Consider the following 21,399-nt stretch of genomic DNA (forward strand, 5'->3'; position numbering starts at 1 on the left):
AAGGTTGAAAGAAAGAGCACATCGGGCACATGTCAATTGTTGGGAAGATCACTTGTTTCATGGTCATCAAAGAAGCAAAATAGTGTTGCATTATCAACCGCCGAAGCCAAATACATATCCGCCGGTAGTTGTTGTGCACAAATACTTTGGATGAAGACCACTTTGTGTGACTTTGGAATCAAGTTCAAGAAAGTGCCATTGCTATGTGACAATGAGAGTGTAATCAAGCTAACCAATAATTCGGTTCAACATGCAAAAACAAAGCACATTGATGTCCGCCACCATTTCATAAGAGATCATCAACAAAAAGGGGACATTTGCATTGAGAGTGTAGGCACCGAAGATCAACTTGCTGATATATTCACCAAGTCATTGGATGAGAAAAGGTTTTGCAAGCTAAGGAATAAGTTGAACATATTGGATTTCTCAAATATGTGTTGATGCACCCCCACTCATATGACATGCCTCTCCTTCGAGCAATCCAAGCTAAAAGTTGATTGGCATGGCATACATCCTTGCTAAGGACATATTTAGTGCATCTAGTTATATTTTCAATCTTATTAGGACCTTTCAAGTGGTTCTATTTTATTAGGCTCATTCATAAAAATCAAATGAATTTGATGTTTATATGATATCACTATTGCTTCTATGCTTGATTTGATCTAGTGATAGCATGTGACATGTTTATGGCTTGTAAACCTAGTGTTTGATCTAGAAAATGAGCTATAAGTGTTTAACTCAACATGGTACAAGATAACCCTTATTTGGAGGTGTGAAGAAGCTTGTCCTTGGATCAAACCGAGTTAAATATCTTTGGCAAATGATCTAGATTGGACCAAATTTGGAAATTTGATCCTCACCCCATTGATTGACATTGATAATCTCGACCCTACAAGTAATACTATCTATATTTAGAACCTTTGTGGTCATTAATGACAAAGGGGGAGAGAAACAAAGATATAGTGAAAAGGGGGGAGAAATATCATAAAGGAAGAGAAACATAAAGATATACTTGATAAATGACATAGGGGGAGAGATATGACAAAGGAAAATGATCAATTAAAATTTTGAGCACACAAGTAGGGGGAGCAAGCTCATGAACTTGTGTGGTGCATTTGAATGTGCATATTCATATGTTTGCTTGCATGGCACAAGTATTAAATTTAAACATCCATGCTTGTGTGATGTATGTTAGTTGTAAGATTGAATGATGAAATGAAATCACTAGATAACTTTCATTTCAAGTATTGTTTCCAAGTGGTATTGAGCTAACCATGGTGCTAAGGATGGTATATTGGTGGACTCCGATTGGTATCATGCTTCAAAGGTCCATCTTTTATACCTTAGCATCATGTGGTAGACATTGACTCCTATATTTCCTATCTAAGCATATGTGCAAGCTATAATCCAGACTCTTAGCACATATGTAGGAGGAGCAATTGCTACCATTTGGGGTTCATGAAACTTGTCTATATCCTTTTACACATGGTAAATATGCTTGGGCAAGCAACATGGATTCAATTGAATTTTAATTCATATCTTTGTGAAAGGGTTGTCATTAATTACCAAAAAGGGGGAGATTGAAAGCTCTAGTTTGATTTTGGTGAATTAATGAAACCCTAAGTGCTAACCTAGTTTATCAAGTAATTATGAGATAGGTAGCACATTCCAAGTAGTGAAGCAAATGAAGATCATAACATGATGATGATACCATAATGATGATCAAGTGCTTGGACTTGGAAAGAACAAAGAGAAAAACAAAAAGCTCAAGGCAAAGGTATAAACCATAGGAGCTATTTTGTTTTGGTGATCAAGACACTTAGAGAGTGTGATCACATTTAGGTTTGATAGCCATACTATTAAGAGGGGTGAAACTCATATCGGAACGCGGTTATCAAAGTGCCACTAGATGCTCTAACTCATTGCATATGCATTTAGGATCTAGTGGAGTGCTAACACCCTTGACAATGTTTGTGAAAATATGCTAACACATGTGCACAAGGTGATACACTTGGTGGTTGGCGCATTTGAGCAAGGGTGAAGAAGTTAGAGGTGAAATGGAGTTGGTCGCAATAACGCTGGCGTCGATCAACTCACCGGACGCTGGGTCGCTCTATGACCGGATGCTAAAGGGCTATGTCCGGTCATGTTGACCGTTGGCATAGTGATTAGGGTTAAGCACCGGACACTGGGCTGTGTCCGGTCAAGCATGACCGGACGTGTCCGGTCAGCAAAAACTCATTTTGGACCCTTACTGTAAACGACCGGACACTAAGGGTCCAGTGTCCGGTCAGCTCTGTCGGAGCATCCGGTCAACATGTCGACCGTTGAGATCAAATGTTCACTGTTGAATGCAGGAGACACGTGGCCGCCATCGGGCGACCGGACGCTGAGGAGCAGCGTCTGATCAGTTGGACCGGAGCATCCGGTCAGTTGGACCGGAGCATCCAGTCAGCCCGTGTTATGCCCAGTGAAGGGGTATAATGACTCTATTTCGTAGGGGGCTTCTATTTAAGCCCCATGGTCGGCTGTAGCTCATATCTTTGGCTATTTTCATTGACTTAGCAACCTTGTGAGCTTAGCCAAAGTCCTTCCACTCATCTCCATCATTGATTCATCATCATAGTGAGATTGGGAGTGAATCCAAGTGCATTGCTTGAGTGATTGTATCTAGAGGCACTTGGTGTTCGTGTTTCACTGCAGATTTCACTTGTTACTCTTGGTGGTTGCTGCCACCTAGACGGCTTGGAGCAGCGAGGATCATTGAGCGGAGGGTGGTGATTGTCTCCGGCTCCGATCATGGTGATTGTGAGGGGTTCTTGACCTTTCCCTGGCTTAGCGCCAAAAGGTACTCTAGTAGATTGCTCGTGGCTTGTGTGATCCTCATCTTGTGTTGGATGTGCGGCACCCTATTGAGGGTTTGGCGGGTGAAGCCAATTAGCGCGTGAACCTCCAAGTGAGTGAATCACCACAACGAGTACTAGCTTGCCGGCAAGCAAGTGAACCTTGGTAAAAATCATTGTGTTCATTATTGATTCCGAGGTGATTGGTCTTCATTGTTATTCATCCTTATGATTGATTGGTTCCCACATCTACACGGTGGTATAATCTTCTTGATCACTCTCTTTACTTTATCGCAAACTAGTTGACAAGCTCTTTAGTGTAGCTAGTTGTGAGAGCTTGCTTGCTTGGTTGGTGTGGCTCTTTAGTTAGCCTTTGAGAGCACACTAACATAGGATAGTGTCATAGCCCTTGTGTGAATCGACACTACCTAAACTAGAATTGTGGTAGGTGGCTTGCATTTTGAGTAGGCTAATGCAACACTTGCTTCGCCTAAAAAATATCTAACTATTTTGTTAAGTGTTGTTGTAGAATTTTTATTAGGCTATTCACCCTCCCTCTAGCCATTAGGACCTTTCAGCGGCCTGATGACATCGGAGGAGAAGAGAGCGCCCAACAACAGACAACACCCGTGAGCCCTTGGATTTATAGTCGGTATGATTTGTAGGAGCGGTTCCTGATCCAGCTGCCCCTACAAATACATTTGTAGGGGCGGTTCCTGATCTAGCCGCCCCTACAAATGCATTTGTAGGGGGCGGTTCTTGGTCCAACCGGCCCTACAAATATTTTTTATTTTTTTAAATTATTAATTATGTATTATAAAGCAATTGTGTATATATAAAACAATTGTGTATATGCAATTGTGACCTAAATAAAATTAATATAAAAACAATTGTGTATATGCACAAATATAATATTTTGTATTATTCTATATATGAAGAAATATATATATAAACAATTGTAGTCAAAACAATATAGAAAACAAAAAAACAAAAATTAAAAATTTGAATTTTAAAACTTTGACTATAATTTTATGATATTAAATAAAATAAAATGAAAATGTTGTAAACATAAAAGTTGTATAACTCATCAACATTTATAACTTTTATTTTGGTCATCTTGTCATGTGACTTTGTTTGAATGATTCAAATTTTAAAATTCAAACAATTTTAACTTAAAATAATATTTTGAAAGAGTAAATGATTTCAGATGAAAAACTCATGAATACCAAAGTTGTAGAACTCATCAATATGTACAACTTTTATTTTGATCATATTTTCATTTGACAAAATTTGAACAGCTGAAATTTTGAATTTCAATAATTGGCAACTTCAAACAAGATTTTGAAACCTTAAATGATTTCAACAATAGAAGTCGTGAACATAAAAGTTGTTGAACTCATTACTATCTACAACTTTTATTTTGGTCACTTCTTCATGTGACAAAATATTAGTAAACATTGTTTATAAATTCACATATGACTCATAGTTTTCTGAACTATACGAGAAACATGTTAATTTATGAACAATGTTTAATATCACTTTGTCAGATGAAGAAATGATCAAAATAAAAGTTGTAGATCTTGCTGAGTTATACAACTTTGGTATTCATCATTTTTTTAGCTGAAATCATTTAATGGTTGAAAATCTCGTTCGAACTTGTCATTTTTTAAATTTGAAAATTTGAAGTGCTCAAACTTTGTCAAATGAAAAGAGTGACCAAATCAACACACTAACTTGGTAGGGCAAGATTTTAGAAATTTTTAGGAAAAAAATCATCACATTTGGAGTTAGTATGAGGGAGAAAGACTAGTTACAAATTTTACCCAGAGATTAAAAAGTAAAAGCACAACTGTTTATGATGATCAATGATGAACAAGTGTGATTTCTCTTTTTAATCTGTGGCAGAAACTTGTAACTAGGTTTTCTCCCTCATACTAACTCCAAATGTGATGTTTTTTTTCTAAAATTTTCTAAAATTATGCTCTATCATTTTAGTCTAGTCATCTATCTTCGTCACTAATTTTAAACAATTCAAATTTTAAATTTCATAAAATGACAACTTTAAACCTGATTTTCAAACACTAAATGATTTTAGCTATAAAGGTGATGAATATAAAAGTTGTATAACTCGTCAAGATCTCCTACTTTTATTTTGGTCATTTCTTCATTTCATAAAGTGTTAAGTGATTTCATAAAGTTTTAGTAGTAATAGAGTGGATGTTCAAATAGAGTCATCTAGATGTTGCAAAGGGTAGTCTCACACACATGCATAAATATAGTCTCACACACATACAAAAATATGTAGTCTTACACACGTATATAAATATATAGTCTCACACGCATCTATAAATGAAGTCTTACAAATACACACTTACATAAACACTCCACGTTCAACAACTAGCTAGCCCGCTGTAACGACTTTCCCCTTGACACCTTTTCGTTCCCATGGCAATATGTCTTTGGGGAGGTTCTTTTCCACAACACTGATCTTCTTAGGAAAGTCTGTGAATAGCGGCATCTCATCGTAGTTATTGTAAGCTTCAACATCGTCCACACCATCAACTCCAATAATGTGCTATTTTCCGGAGGCAACCACATACTTTGTCTTCTTCTTCGGAGGAGGTTACTTTGTGGGTCAAACATATAGAAAACTTGTGCGACACGTGATGCGAGCACCTAAGGGTCATCTTGGTAGCCTAGATTCTCGAGATCTAGGACTCTTAATCCGATCTCATTCAGTTGGTGTTGTTTGATCCAGCGGCATCGAAACAGGGCCGCCGTTATATCCCTTCCATAGTCAAGTTCACATATCTCTTCAATGATGCCAAAGTATTGGATCTTTCACCCCAATCCATCGAGAGCCTCTATTCGAATGCCGCTATTTTGGTTCACATATTTACTATCCTTTGCATGGGTATAGTACGTATACCCATTGATGTCATAAGCATTCCAAGATGTCACTTGTCTCGGTGGCCCCTCCGCTAACCTACTGATGGTAATAGAGTCTATGGTTTTTCTAGACGGTATGTTTTGGTCCTTCAACCATGTAGTTAGTCGTTGCTTGTGTTGTTTCATGACCTAATCACCCGAACGGCTATTTCTCTCCGCCATAATGATAGCCAAGTGTTCATCAATGTACGGTTGCATCAGTTGTGTACTCTGCAAGACACTATAATGCGCTCGACTCATCTCTTTGTAATTATGGTCGATGGACACTTTTCTACCACTGGTGCCCTTCCCAGCAGCAGCCTACCCTTGTGATGAGAATCAGGTTTACCAATTCCTTTCTGTACTTTTAGGTACTCTTGACAGCACTCGACGACTTCTTTAGTACTGTAACCCTCTATCATGGAGCCCTCTGGGTATGCTCGATTATGTGCGTATCGACTTAGAACCGACATGAACCGCTCGTAGGACCACATTTCATGCAAGTAGCAAGGGCCCAGCGCCTGTATCTGATGAACCATGTGAATTATAAGATGTGTCATTATATCAAAAAAAGTAGGAGGTAAACACATCTCCAGCTGATTTTGTGTCTCCACCACAAATTCATGTAGGTCACTCAGCTCTTGTTTACCAATTGTCTTCTATGAGATCTTCGAAAAGAAGTAGCACATGCTGGTGATGGCCATTTTCAAGAACTCTGGCTTTATAGCCCTGATTGAAATAGGTAGAAACACTGTCAGCATCACATGGCAATCGTGAGCCTTGCAGTGTGTTATTGACAAGTCCTTCATCGACACTAGCTTCTTCACATTTGCTAAAAATCGAGTCAGGACTTTGACCCCCCTTAGGAAAGTGCATATAGCTCTCTTCTCGTCTAGTGTTAGGTTGAAGCACGCCGCGGGCAGAGTGTATTTTCCATTAGCCTCAGGTACCGGGTGAAGCTGTGGCATCACGTTTAGCTGCACCATGTCTTTTCGTGCTTTTAGACCATCCTTTGACTTGCCTGTGTCTATCAAGGTAGCAATAAGACTCTCAAAGACATTCTTCTATATGTGTATAGCATCAATGGTATGGGGGACCTCCAAGTCTGGCCAATAAGGTAGACACTGAAAGAAGATCGATTGTTTCTTGAAAGGTACTCCTTCGATAGGAGGTGTGCTTCTATCTCTGTTCATCCTATCCGGATTCTTCTTTCCATAGATGACGCGTATGTTTTTCACCATTCTGTACACGTGTTCTCCGTTATGACGTCTCTCTGGAGGGGGTTCAATCTCCGGGGCGTTGTTATAAAATCTAAAGAACAATTTGTTGCGATACTTGTGACTTATCTTTAAGAAGCGTCAGTTCCTTAGGTAAACTATCTTCTTGGATGCATCCAGGTACACCCATGTAGTACCATCCAAGCAAACCAAGCATCCCATCTTTTCTTTGATCTATCCAGACAAAGCAAACAGCGTGGGGTAATCATTGGTAGTAACAAATATTATTGCTCTACATATGAAGTCCTCCTTTCGAAATGCATCGTACATCTGCTCTCCATGCCTCCATAGCCTCTCCATTTCTTGCATCAAAGGCTCGAGGAACATGTCTATATCAATGTCTAGTTGTTTAGGGCCAGAAATAAGAATAGTGAGGAGAAGGTACTTTCTCTTCTGACACAACCATGTTGGGATGTTGTACATGGTCAAGATCACTGGCCATGTGCTGTGGTCGCTCATCCTCTCATTGAAGGGATTCATTCCATCGGTGCTTAAGCCACACCGTATATTCCTTGGGTCATCACTGAATTCTTTGTGCTTCTCATCAAACCTTTGTCACTGACTACAATCAGCCCGGTGTGCAATCTTATCATCATCCACCTTACGCTCATCATCCCACCATGTCATGAGTGCAGCTTCTTTAGGGTTTAGGAAGATACGTCTCAAGCGGTCGGTCACTGGCAGGTACCACATTACCAAGGCAGGAATTCTTCTCTGCTTTGCATCGTTGCCTAATGGAGTGTCCTCTGGGGGCTAAGATTCTTGTACCACCTTTTTGTACCCTTCTTATTCCTCTTTTTCCCCATGGAGGCTTCGTCCCCACCGTAAAGGTCATTGTTCTTGTATCGGCTGGCCCCACACTGGGGACATTTATCCAGTGACTTGAACGTTTCACCACGAAAAAGTATACAGTGGTTGGGGCATGCATGGATTTTTTTCAACCCCCATTGTCAATGGACTTATGACCTTCTTCGCTTGGTATGTGTTGGCGGGAACTGAGTTTGGTTGTGGCAGCACCCATGATAGGAGATGCAATAGATCATTGAAACTACAGTCTGACCAGCCAAACTTAGCCTTCAGGATGAGCAGCTCAAGTACAAAACGTAGCAATGTCCAATGTGTCGGACAGCCCTTTTCAATACCATACACAGTCTCCTTCGATGCTTTTGTCGCTCTTTCCAAATTTTCTAGACCTTTTGGGCTATTTAGTAAAATCTCTAGTCCAATGGCTCGAATCATGTCCTTCAAATCATCTTCATCCCCGACATGTGCTCCACCATCATTATTGGCACCACCTTCGTCGTTACCATCCCAACCACCAGCATCACCACCTTGTTCATTGCCAAACTCAAAATTCATTCGTGCATCAAGCTCTACTGAATATTGGGACAGGGATTCTATGATTTCATCGTCGTATTCGTCCTCATCCTCGTCGTTAACAATAACCGTTTCACCATGATGAATCCACACTATGTAGTCCTCAACAAGTCCTCGCATAATCAAATGTGATCTGATGATAGTCATATCTGTCCATGCCATACGATTCTTGCAATCTTTATATAGGCAAATAATTGTATCCTTATTCTCTTTCAATGTTGTTCCATGCTCTTTGCGGCTTCAATAAATTTATCCACCTCTTCACGGAAACCTGCCTTGAACCTTAACAAACTATATATCTAAGAGTTACTATACTCCATCTTTTACAACAACAACAAAACAAACATTAAATGACTACTTATTCAAATATATATAAAAATGAAACAAATTAATAATTACTTGAGAATAATTGTATATACTTCAGATATATATGAATATAAATCTAATATAATTACATGAAGCATACAAACACACCATGGTTGAGGAAAATTAATTAATGACCCATTTATCCATAAATAATTAAAATACATATTTATTGATTACAATAAATAATTTCAAAGACAACAATTAGCAACAATTATACTTTACCCAATATCTTTCATACAAACCCTAGTCCAATTTCATCAAACATAAATTTACAAAAATGAAATTAATAAAAAAACCAAACCCTAGATCTAGAACCACAAGCACATGAAACATCCATAAAACTAACTAATTGTTCACTAAAATCAAGAAACATGGACCAAATAAGGGTATGATCTTGTTCCCCTCCCTAATTTACCCTAGTACATTTAAAACTTTGGTCTAATTTGCTTCATAAGTAGCTCAAGCACCATAGAAGAGAGAGAAAAACAAAACTCTAATTACTCACTAACAAACCATTAAAACTTCAAAAAAGTGTGGAATGGCATTTTCTTACCTTCTACAACCTCTCCACCAAAGGATTTGAGACCAAAACCTTCCCCCCTTAGTAGAGCAATTTTTAGGAGGTGCCCAAGGCCTCTCCACATTTCTTTCACGGGTTGGAGTGAGTGACCCGAGGAGGAAGAAGGTGCTGCAGCTGTTTTATATGTCGGTCATTTGTAGGGGCGGCTGGTGATTGAGTTGCCCCTACAAATTGAAGCTATATATACGGGGGCATTTGTAGGGGCGGCTGGTGATTGAGCTGCCCCTACAAATCGGAGCTATATATACAGGGCATTTGTAGGGGCGGCTGAATCATCAGCCGCCCCTACAAATAGCAACTCTAGGGGCGCCTGGTGATTGAGCCGCCCTACAAATCAGACCCCATTTGTAGGGGCGGCTCGTATCACCAGCCGCCCCTGCTGTTTTATTTGTAGGGGCGGCTGGTGTCTAGGCACCCGAGCACGCCACTGTAGGGACGGCTCCATCACCAGCCACCCCTATAAAAAATTCGAACCGTTGCTAAAAAATGTTTTTTATGTAGTGGTTACCGGCATCTCATGTAACACGTGTACACATGCTAACACACACATGTAAGTCACATACACGTGCTCAAGTTACCGGCCACTCACTAACACGTATACACACACTACACACATGTAAGTCACGTACAAAAATACATGGTAATCAATTGTCAGATCATGCATGCATCAATCTCCTACAACTAAAAAGAACAAAGTGTGGACATTGTTTTAGTGCGACAATTGCCTTGGTCCATCCGTCTGCTACCCCATGCGATCGATCCCACCTCTATGCAACAATCACGGCAGTTATTGATTTTCCTTATATGCAGTTGTTGATTTTCCTTGCATGAGACCCGCGTGCGGTGGCAATCATGGCAGTTTCCTTCCATGCAAAAGGAAGTGCTCCCTCGCGTGACCATCACGCCTGTTGTGATATACTTTCTTGCATGCAAAAGAAAACTACTATCAATCAATCAAATCAAATCAAATAAGAAATTATTCTCATCGAGAGGTTATGCTTTTTCTTCATGCAAAACAACCGAACATGATTATCTACCACATTGCGGTGGCGGTCGATCCCTGCGGTGGCCGTTCACTAGCCTTAGCTAGCAAGAGGACAATCTCGCCCTCGCCCGCATCGTCTAGGAGCTAGCAAGAGGCCAATCTCGTGGGGTCGATTGCGCCCAGGCCGGGCACTTCGCTGACCGCTGTTGATTCCTCCTGCTTTTTGCAGGAATAGGCATACATGATGCTGCCGGTGGCGAGTACGTGATCTCGAGGCCTTCGCGTGCCCCTTGTAGGACACCGAGGAGCTCGACGTTGCCGACAGGCTGATGGCGCTCGTTGAAATCGGTGATTGTGAGTGTACAGACCAGTGTCAAAATTCAGTCAACCTTGATAATCTTTTTTCCTATTTTTGTATGGTGCTTAATCTGCCGTTGTACCATGGCGAGCCATTGAGCAGGATGATGCTGGGGACGATGATGAGGAAGAAGATGATGGGGTTCATACACCGTTGATATTTTCTATCTAATCTTTGCATGACTCGATTGTCACGTGTAATTTTGTACCTTCGGATAGTTTCATAAAAAATACTAAGATTATTGCTGGTAATATACAAACAGGGACTGTTTAAGGTAGTGAAATATCTTACCATATCATTTCTCTGAGCTCAAGAATTAATAAGGTAGTAGTATGTACTACTAAATCATAATCTTGAGCTGGTAGCCATAATTGGCTTCTTGCTAGAAAGAGATAAAATGCTAATCGAATTTACATAATCTTGTGATGATGTTCCCACCTCTGTGAACAAGCAGGCATGATAGTTTGGAAGAAACTACCAGTGACTTGATATTTATCTTCTGTTGGTGAAGTGAAAGCAGCAGCAACTGTTGGATTATTTAGATAAGCAAGGGAAATGGTTGTTTTTGTCTCCCTATTTTCTTTAGCTCAACAGACTTAATTTATGACTATGGCGCTGGTTATTTATGCATTCCATTAGACATCAATGATTCATTCATAATTTGTTGCCTGTAGATGTAAAATAACAATCATACTAATATCCATTGCTTTAATATTTGTCTAATCTTTTCATGTTTAAATGGTGTAAGTTTTGTTCTTTTTTTCTTTGAGATGGATTTTTCTTTTTTTAGTAATAACCCGCAGATGATAAAGCAGTTGAGGGCAGAATCAAGGATGATAGCACTGTTGAAGGCAGAGCCACCGATGACAAAGCTATTGAGACAGAGCAAAGAATGATGAGGACATTGAGGGTGGAATAAAGGATGATAAGGCCGTTGAATGTCAAGCCACTAATGATAAACCTATTCATAGCAAAGTAACTAATGGTAATGCCATTGAGGACAGAGAGATTGAAGGTAAAGCCACTGAAGAGGCAAAGGAGATCGATATTTGGATGAAACTCTGAAATGTGATCAGATTTGGGGCACTGACTATGGAATTGCTAATACTGAAGAAAACTTAGCTGATAATGGCAACTAAGTTTCATATGAAAATAATGAGACTACTCTTGAGGTTCTCTCTACTCTGTGGTGCTAGAGCATGGTTGTTCATCACATAAGTTTCATACGCTAGCTCCCCATTTATCTAGAATTTACATTCATGCATCAAAATTTTGGTCCTCAGATAGGAAAGCTTCAGTTGCAAAAAATTCAGTTTCTGGGCTTCTGCTTGTTTCAAAATCTCATGGCAATGATGTTTTAAGGTAAATTATGACTACGCTCTACCGCTTGTTTCCCTTATTGTTGTTAGCATTAATTCTTTCAGATCAAAATTTAAGAAGTAAGAACCTAATTTTGATGTAGGCTGATATTTTGGCTATCGAACACATTTGTCCTGAGAGATCGTTGCACAAACATTTGGTACTTCACGGCACTCAAGTCCATTTAAGTTTTTCAACACAAATGGTGCAAAGAAGCTTGAGAGGAGTTTCGCTACAACACGATGGAAAAGTAACTACAATGGCAAGTATACCCAATATCATGAAGCTGCTAGATGATTGGCGTGAAACTAGCACATTGTAGATGTATTGGAGAAGATGTGGTGGCATATAAAGGTTAACCCTATTACTGTCTTGGCACTTTTCAAAAAGCTGAGTATGGCTCCTGTAAAACAGTGATGAGTAAAACCTACTGCAAACCCCTGTAGAAGATTCGTCAACTCTAAAGATTGGGAGGTTGTTAGGGCTTTCTGGGTGATCAGCAACATATGAGTTTTTCTATTGATCTCTGGAAAACTGCATTTGATGATGCATTCAGCAGAAGTTGTCCTCTTCGTGCTGGTGGACATGAGTGTGGATGTTTACCAGTGTTGGCAAAATTGGTATGCTTTCAGATACTGATTTTTGTTTCTTTGGTAATGGTATCTTTTATGTGAAGTCATAAAATTTTTTATGTTTCTATCAGGTGATGGAGCATTGCGTAGCTCATTTAGATATTGCTATGTTTAATGTCATCCTTAGTGTCTCAGAGAATGAGATACCCACTGATACTATATCTGACCCAATTGTGGACTCAAGAGTTCTGCCAATTCTAGCTGGCGACTTAAGCTTTAGATCAGGCACACAGCTTAAGAACTCTGTATGTGCTTAAATTATGAAATGCTTGCAATTGCATGATGAACAAACAAACAACTTAGAATAGGGACTATGCATGACACATCCCTTGCACTATTAATTGTTAACACATGATATATACTTCTGTAGGTTGGGAATTGGTCCAGATAGTTGTCTAATACGTTTATAGTTAGCTGTCCAAATCTAATTATCTTGTTCTGAAAGATATTACCTTTGTCTTTTTTTATGCATGCTAGGGCCCTTAAACTGATGGTTTATAGTCAAGTTAGAAGGTAAAATACTAATGATTTCTTGAACTTTATAATGGTCTATACAACATGAAGACTTATGTAATATTGGTGTTCCGTACATCATACTTATAGGTAATAGTACAACACATGTTCATACATATGTTATCGTAACATTGTTTTTTTCCGTTGCAATGCACGAGCATTTACCTATATTTACATATATACTCGAACCTATGTACAGGATGGTATGGAGATGCGGCGGAACTTATTCGTGGATTTATTGGCGCACGAAAGAAATGAATATCAGAGATTTCTTCCTGCCGATATAAAACATTATCTTAGCCGTATCACGGAAAGATCTATACAGTAGAGCTTGCGACGTCGCGCTCTCCATGACTGTGTTAAATTCATAAACTTGCTTTTTAGATTAAATGTCACTCTAACGTTGGTATTTAATTTTTACAGTATTATTATCTTATTGTACGATCCGTGTGTTTTTAGTACAAAATGTTAGCTATTTCATAGCAACGCACGGGCACGCTACCTAGTCAAATCTAGAAAAGAGACCAATATAAAAAACTTTCATTATTTATCTTATTTTATAAATTAAATTAAATAAATAAATATATATTTAACATATTACCTCTTAACCATCCCATCAAAATAAATAAACGGCTCACAGTCGTTTGGATACCGCAGCGAAGGAAGTCGATGGCTAGTTTCTAGTTGGTTCATATCAACACCACCCCCAGCGCACAATTGGACTTGCGGTGGGCTGCGGTGGTGTGTGATGGTGCAGGATTGCAGGCTGCACTTGTCTGCCGCCTGATCGTGCGCTAAGATGACAAGGACGGCGCTAGGAGACGAAGCGCATCCCTTCCCTTGCGAACAACGCCGATGGCCTAGGTCTAGGTTGGCTAACCAGCTCTCGCGAACCCGGAGCTTCCCATCCCTCTCGCAAGTCTCGTCAAACGGCCCACACTTTCCCAAGTCCCGCCTCTGTCTTCCACAATAAGCACTTCTCTAAGCATTTTTTCTTGCCCTCTTTTTTTTTCCAGACTTAAGGCTCTGTTCGCTTATCTTATGAGCTGTACTTTTTTAGCGAACGAATAATATTTTTCTCTCATAATAAATTAGCCAATAATTCTTTTCAGCCTGATTTATCAGCCAAACGAACAGGGCCTTAGTTCCAAACTTCCAATCAATCAAATGCTCGATGAAATTCCATAGTTAATTGCCCTGTTCGCTTGGCTGATAAGCCATGGCTAAAAGCACTATTGGTTGATTTGTTGTGAGAGAAAAATACTGTTTGTTGGCTGAAAAAGTATGACTTATAAGTCAAGCGAATAGGGTGAATATTTTCATGGATGTCTCATGTCTGTACCTGAGTTCAGGAAGATGTTGAGCTTGGATCCACTGGTCACAGTAAACAGACTGGCTACCGTGGAAAATTATAATCTCTGATGAATTTTCAGTTGCACTCATTGTCTTTCTCAAGTGAGTACTACAAAATTGATGATTTGCTTTTGGCGTTCTTGGTATATATTGACATTGATAAAAATTCTGAGATTAGGTGCTTAGGCATTAGTTTATTCATGTGATGTTTTAGTAAGCCCTGCTGGTACTGTGCATCCTCATTGTACACATTTCTAGGATTGCTTTATCTAGCTAACAGCATCTCGTTGTGTTCTTAGGCCATGATATCTTGCAATATACTGTTCATATGGCTCATTTTAGTTTAGTGTAATTGATCAGTTCCGTCACAAAGATGCATTTTCTTGTCGAAACGTCTTCAAGTTAAGAACAAGCTCCTATTGTGAATTTGTGATCATCCTAGCATGTTGTTGTTGGTTAAATCATGTTACCTATTATTTTTTGACAATGCTACGGTACAAATTTTACTTCCTAGGAGGTAATGGTCCCATTCGCTGGTCTGAAACTTGGTTGAAACTGGCTAAAAAGCACCGTTCCGGCTGAATTGTTGAGAGAAAAAAACACTGTTCCGGATAAAAAAAAAGAAGCCGAACAAGTCGAATATGGGATAAGCCGAACATGGCCATACCTCAAAGGAATCCCAGCCATTGATTTTCTAGATTTTTTGAATTAATAAATTAATTAATCTAAGAAAAAAAAGAAACATCGTTAAATCACCTCATCACATTCACAGGAGACAAGCAAGGGCACACGGTCCCTTCCTTTTGTGTGGGCATCGTTGTCTTTGCCCTTTTACATGAAAAATACATTACATATTCAGTTATAAAATAAAATACATCTATAAGCCTGTTCGCTAGTTGGTTTCTAGACTGATAAGCTCGACTGATGTTGGTTTGTTGTGAGAGAAAAACACTATTGGCTGGCTGATAAGCCCTGGCTGAAAACCAACAAACGAACAGGTTATATGAAAGAAATCAATAACCAACATATATATTAACTGATCTGTGAACTTTAGCGATCTAAAAAATATGTTACAAAATACAAACTCGATTAAAACTATATTACATAATCGAGTAGCTTTCTAATAAACTATATAGTTGTTACGTATATTGAGCACCTAAAGTGGCTATGTATAGTTTCGTATGCACGTAAAATTTCTTGTACTTTGGACATGTACGTTGGGCACTTATGCACATAAATTTCACGTATGGTTCAGGTGCTCACACGTTCATTGCCTCATTGGACACGTATATATGCAAGATTGTGCATGACGAGGAGACCGGGATATCTGTCAAATCACACATGCATCCATCAAATCTAGACAAGATTTTTTATATCTAAAATATTCCCTATTTAGCTTTTTTATAAAATGAAAATTTCAATAAATATATTACCTCCTAGAGGTTAATAGATGATCGTAACCGTCCGATCAAAATAAATGAACGTCTCATAGTCATTTGGGTGTATCGCAGCAAAGGCCATTATTTTTTTTAGACGAAAGAATAATTATATTAAATTATAGCTGAGTACATCAGGTTACGAGCACTCTACATTACAATATGTATACTCATAAACTGTTTTTCATCTGCATTGTACCCACGCATTATATAGCTCCAAATCTCAATCCCAAACTTATACGACGATTCGTATGGATGACCATACATGCAAACACTCGGCAAAAGGCCTGAGAATATATATCCAACAAACGATAGCTAACATTTCTTCGGGCGGAGCTGAGAAACTTCTTCTTTTTTGTGTCTTCCTTGACTTTGGTTAATAATAGATATCGATCTTTCCCTTGACGGTGCCATGTAATAATTGTACCCTACTTTCCTCATAATAATATTTTTTTGGGTGGTGTTTGCAAATTGATGGGAGTGTAAAAAAACTCGACCTACGAGAGGCAAGCCGCCCCCGGGCATTATACGTAAGAAGAAGGCCTTCTCACACAGGCCGAGAAAACTCTCGAACCCCGGCCCTGGCCCGACACTGGGAGACGTAACCCGTGAGATGGGCCGTCTCCTTTAAACCAGTGCTTTGGCACCCAGGGCCGGCGAGGGGATTTTTTTAACCCTCAACCTGAAATTCGCTCCCACTGGAAAATCGAACTCACGACCTGGAGGGTGCCGCCGGAGTGACTAGCATATCTCAGTTAACCAACTGGACTAGCCATCCTTTGGCAAATTGATGGGAGTGTAAGAAGGCTTATTATGCCAATGTTATTCATGGGACAATATATTTCGCATAGTAGCCATCTACTGTTAAATACTCAGCTGCCGCCAAACTTAAAGTTTGAGAGCATAAATTGACCATTAGAATTGCACCTTCTATTTGCCAGATTAGAATTGTGCCATCCTACTTTTCCCAATCCAGACAATTGACCCGGTTCGTTTAGGCTTGTTTGGCTTATAAGCTATGACCGAAAGTACTGTTAGCTGATTTGGTGTGAGAGAAAAATAATGTTCGTTGACTGATAAGTCATGGCTTATAAGCCGAATACGAACAAGCGAACAGGCTGAATATAGGTGAGTAATATGTGAAGTGTAAGGCTATTGTCTCTTCTTTACACCATCATCAGGCACCACTGGTGTGCCCTTTGCCTACCGAATCACCACAAATCCATACGAACAGATTTGTAAAGTCTTGTTCTGGAAATGTTAGATTTTGCAGAGCACTGAACCCTTATGCGGTTATGCCTCTTCTTTAGCCTCTGATACTAAAGTGGGTCTCATAGATCAACTTTATTTTATTTCCTATCCTCTGTTACATAGTTCTGTATGTGTTGGTCTCTGAAGCTTCGTCGCCCTTCTCCTTCCTTCGTTATCTGCCTTTCCAACAACAGTGTTTTTGGCCTGTTATAATGCTTTTGTTTCTTTCCCCCCTTCAGCTACTATTGTACAATTCCAAATCTTCTATCTAGATGTTCACACAATCTAATTTGAATGTAGGCCTTGCAGCCGGCATCAACACAAAAGCAGCTTCTAGAACTCTCAACCAGATCAAGGATGCAAAGAAGATGGCCTTGACGCACACTAGACTTGATCAGTAGTTTATCTGAAGCGAATGAACGATTTGTGTTTGAAAGATCACATAATTTTGCAAACTAAATAACCAAGAGTAATTTAACTGATGCCCTTTTCTTGAGATCTGCAATGCACAAATAGTAACCCATCTTCAGACAATTCCTGGGTATGATAAGTGCATCGTTGAAAAAGTGCCCAGGCCTTGTCTTGGAGCAGGAGGTGACCATAGCGCTAGCAACCTAGATGAGTCGTGTTCGTGCAAGGAGAAGAAGCTGATGGCGAGGAGTCAAATACGCAGACATCTCAAACACAAACAAAAGGTCCTTCTCTCTGTCATTTTTCTATCAGAGATTCTTTCTTTCTGAGTTGCGATTGAATTTGGGGTGACTCTGCTGAGGACTACATGATTTAACCTCACATGCCACTGACCATGTATCGTTTGCCAAGCTTGTGAGAAATAGCAATAATGATTCACTAAATTTGCCTCTTAAGGTGTTTGTGGTACTACAACATTTGCCTCACTGGCTCTCCATCAACAGCATGCAGGCCGCCGGCATGGATGATGTGTGATGGCAAGTGCTTTCTGCACGTAAAGACAATGTTCAGACATTTTGCAATGAGAGGTAAACCACGAAGGCCAGGTCATCTTGATAACAGGTCTCGTGAGCCTTGGACCTGCAGGAAACAGGATGTTTAGAAGCAAGGCCTCTTTTTTTTTTTTTTTTTTTTTTTTTTTGCGAGCAAGAAGCAAGGCCTCTTTGTACTGATTAATTAAGTCTATCTAGTTTGTGGGTTTTTTTTTCTTCAGATGTTAAACAAAGTGTCAGGATGTATTTGGTATGCCAAAGTTCTGTGCCAATCCTACATTGAATTAATGTACTACTTGATCTAGTAGTAATGGTGTGTTATATATAGCAGATTAACTTTAACTGACATACTAACTCTACATCACTATTGCTTCAGTGCTACTCCCTTCATTCCAAATTATAATTTGCTTTGACTTTTTTGGTACGTCTATTTTACTATGCATCTAGATATAATAATATGTCTAAATACATAGCAAAATGGATGAACCAAAGAAGTCAAAAACAACTTATAATTTGAAGGGAGGGAGATTTTGCATTATCTACAAACATGCTTTGTTCATTTCGGCTGCCAGGCAAACTGGACCTGGGCCACTGAGCGTCTCCGGCACACCAGCCTGCCAGGATCAAAGGGTAGCATTTTTTTCTTTTCCTCTAGGAAAAAAGTTAATTTATCTTCTGAGATTAGCTTTATTCCAAGATCTTAGTTTAACATGACTCCCGAATATCTACAATTTTACATCTCAGTTCTATCTTCCAAGATCTAAACCTTGAGTAAAAATTCATAGCAATGAGCAATGGTTTATGTTAGGAGCTGGAATTGAGATTGATAGTATGCATCCAACTATGCCATTGACCTGAAAATATTGTTGAAGGTCACGGTTCTGACTTCTGAATGTTGAAGCTGTTGAGAAGGGCACTAGTACCTATGCCTGCATTACATATCAGTTTTAAAATTGTCTGTGAAGCAACGATGCTCCATATATTTCTGCAAGCACAAAGTTAGTATTACCTCGAGAAATATTTTACCCATAAACTGATGTAGTTTTTTTTTTTTTACTTATATTCCTATGCTGCTTAAGTCTTTTAGGAGTGTTCCAGCTAATTCGATAAGATCATGTATACTTATTTTTTGAAACGGTCAACCATAGTTGATATCAAATGCTACACTGGCCAAATCTACCCGCTTCTAGTGTTATAACTATTAAAAGGTCACCTTCATTGGTCTTTCCTATATTTAAATCTGATATTCCCAAATTGCAACAGGGAAATACTATGTATGCTGAGATTACTACAGCAGAGATAGTATATGAAGAGATGAGAAACAGCTGTTATTGTTTCACACAGTGTGTGTACATATATATATAATTTGGACGCAAGAAGCAAGTGAATTTGTAGGAACAACGCCCTCGGGGAGAACGAACGCAAGTCTATGACCTCATCACAGGGACAGGAGGCATACATAGGTCATATGTGAGCACTGAGCACCGCTGGTGTCGGATCCTCCTCATGCCTTCCACCACGGGTCCTCGCCGGTCCTGAAGTCGGTCTCCACCCACGGGACGAAGAGGACCTTGCCGTCGTCGACGTCGGCGTGAACCAGGGCCAGGGACTGTTTACAGAAGAGCGAAGAAGCAGATCAGTTGAAAGCGCAACAAAATCAGTTGCAGACTTGCAGTTAGAAGAAATGGGTGCGTTTGTTTTTACCAGAGGCGCCGGTCCACGGACCACCTTGCCCTGGTTGTTGTACTGGGATCCGTGGCAGGGGCAGATGAACTTGTTCTCGGCGCTATTCCACGGCACGACGCAGCCGAGGTGAGTGCACACGGCGTTGATCCCGTAGGTGGCTAGCGTCTTGTCCTGCTCCACCACCAGGTACGTGGGGTCACCCTGCACGCGCGGCGGCGCACACAAACACGGCCGTGAGCATCAACACAACACAGCAGGCATGCCTGCCTGCAGCTGCAGGTGATGACGATGGCGATGGATGACTGACCCTGAGCCCCTGCGCGAGCGTGCGGTCGTTGGGACCGTGCGTCTTGAGCCACTCATCCACCGTGATGTCGTTGCCCAGCTTGTCCTTGGCGTAGGTCCCGCCGCCGGTGCCGCCGGAGCTGCGTGCAAAATCAATGGGCCGGGGTACTATTCGTTAGTTGCTGGCCGGCTAGCCGTAGCTGTTGATGCATGGCAACGCGAGACGATCGACGACTCACCCGGCGGGGACGAAGAAGGCGCCGTAGGGGACGACCATGCCGACGGTGGGCAGCGAGATGGCGCCCAGGAGGAGGAGGTTCATCAGCTTCCGCTTCTCCATGTCGGGGACGCGGTCGGCGGGGATGCTGCTCGCCGCCTGGCACGTGATGCTCTGGGCGCGCTCCCGGCCCATCCCCAGGCCAAGCCCCTTCACTGGCTTGCCCAGCGTAGCGCGGGACCGGCAGAGCTGCCATTGCAGGCGCGGACATCATATATATGCAAAGAAACCATATTGTGCGATTCAGATGCAACTTTGGTGGGCAAGATTGAACGCGCTGGTGAAGACTAATAACGCCGTGGACGTACAGAGACTCTGTTTCTCCTCGGCCAAAACTCAAGAGACAAGGGTGAAGGCCAGGGAGGGAGGCGCCCCACGGCAGAAGAAGGAAGAAGATGAGGAAGTTGCTGGCTCACCTGGGTGGGGTTGGCGGCGGTGGAGAGCGCCGCGGAGGTCGCCATGGCTGCAGCAGGTGAGGATTGCTCAGGGTCGGGGCAAGACGGCTGGTGTTCACTCCCTGGCGTCCACAGGCTTGCGGATGAGCCCCCGGGGGCCTAGCTATATCTTTGCCCCGGGTGATTGGTTGATGCACAGCGACCGGCCTGCGAGCACCACATGTTCGAGACGGGCCAGGGGCGCCTGGTTCTGCGCGGAAGCGACGATGGGGCGCTCGTTTGCCCGGTCGCCTATTTGGACTGGCGTCCAGGTCCACATCGTCCAACCGTCGGATGAGAAACAGCTGGTTGAGAGAGAACGACGGAGTAAAATTGTATCTGACACGTACAGGGGCCTGCGCGGGGTGAAGGAACTAGGCACTGACTCACTGAGAGCCTGGGCATTGAGAGCCAGAGACGAGAGGGCCATGGCGACGGCTGCCGGTTCGATGGGACCACCGAGCAGCAGCCGGCCTCACCGATCCTGCCCAAGGGCG

The 21,399-nt window shown here is 41.1% G+C and overlaps 1 protein-coding gene and 1 pseudogene across 1 annotated transcript; one reads left to right on the top strand and one right to left on the bottom strand.

The window, feature by feature from the left end:
- The first annotated feature begins 10,685 nt into the window (after positions 1 to 10,685).
- LOC136510897 (uncharacterized) lies at positions 10,686 to 13,096 on the top strand (annotated as a pseudogene).
- A 6,431-nt stretch (positions 13,097 to 19,527) lies between these two features.
- LOC136512160 (cytochrome b6-f complex iron-sulfur subunit, chloroplastic-like) lies at positions 19,528 to 21,045 on the bottom strand. The gene is made up of 5 exons (XM_066506142.1): positions 20,885 to 21,045; positions 20,431 to 20,657; positions 20,214 to 20,331; positions 19,925 to 20,107; positions 19,528 to 19,829 (listed from the first exon to the last, which is right to left on the bottom strand). The coding sequence occupies exons 1-5, from the start codon at positions 20,927 to 20,929 to the stop codon at positions 19,725 to 19,727; spliced, it is 678 nt and encodes a 225-aa protein (XP_066362239.1). The 5' UTR covers positions 20,930 to 21,045; the 3' UTR covers positions 19,528 to 19,724.
- Between the last annotated feature and the right edge of the window lie 354 nt (positions 21,046 to 21,399).

This window comes from Miscanthus floridulus, chromosome 16 (genome assembly GCF_019320115.1).
Source record: "Miscanthus floridulus cultivar M001 chromosome 16, ASM1932011v1, whole genome shotgun sequence".
Classification (NCBI taxonomy): Eukaryota; Viridiplantae; Streptophyta; class Magnoliopsida; order Poales; family Poaceae; genus Miscanthus; species Miscanthus floridulus.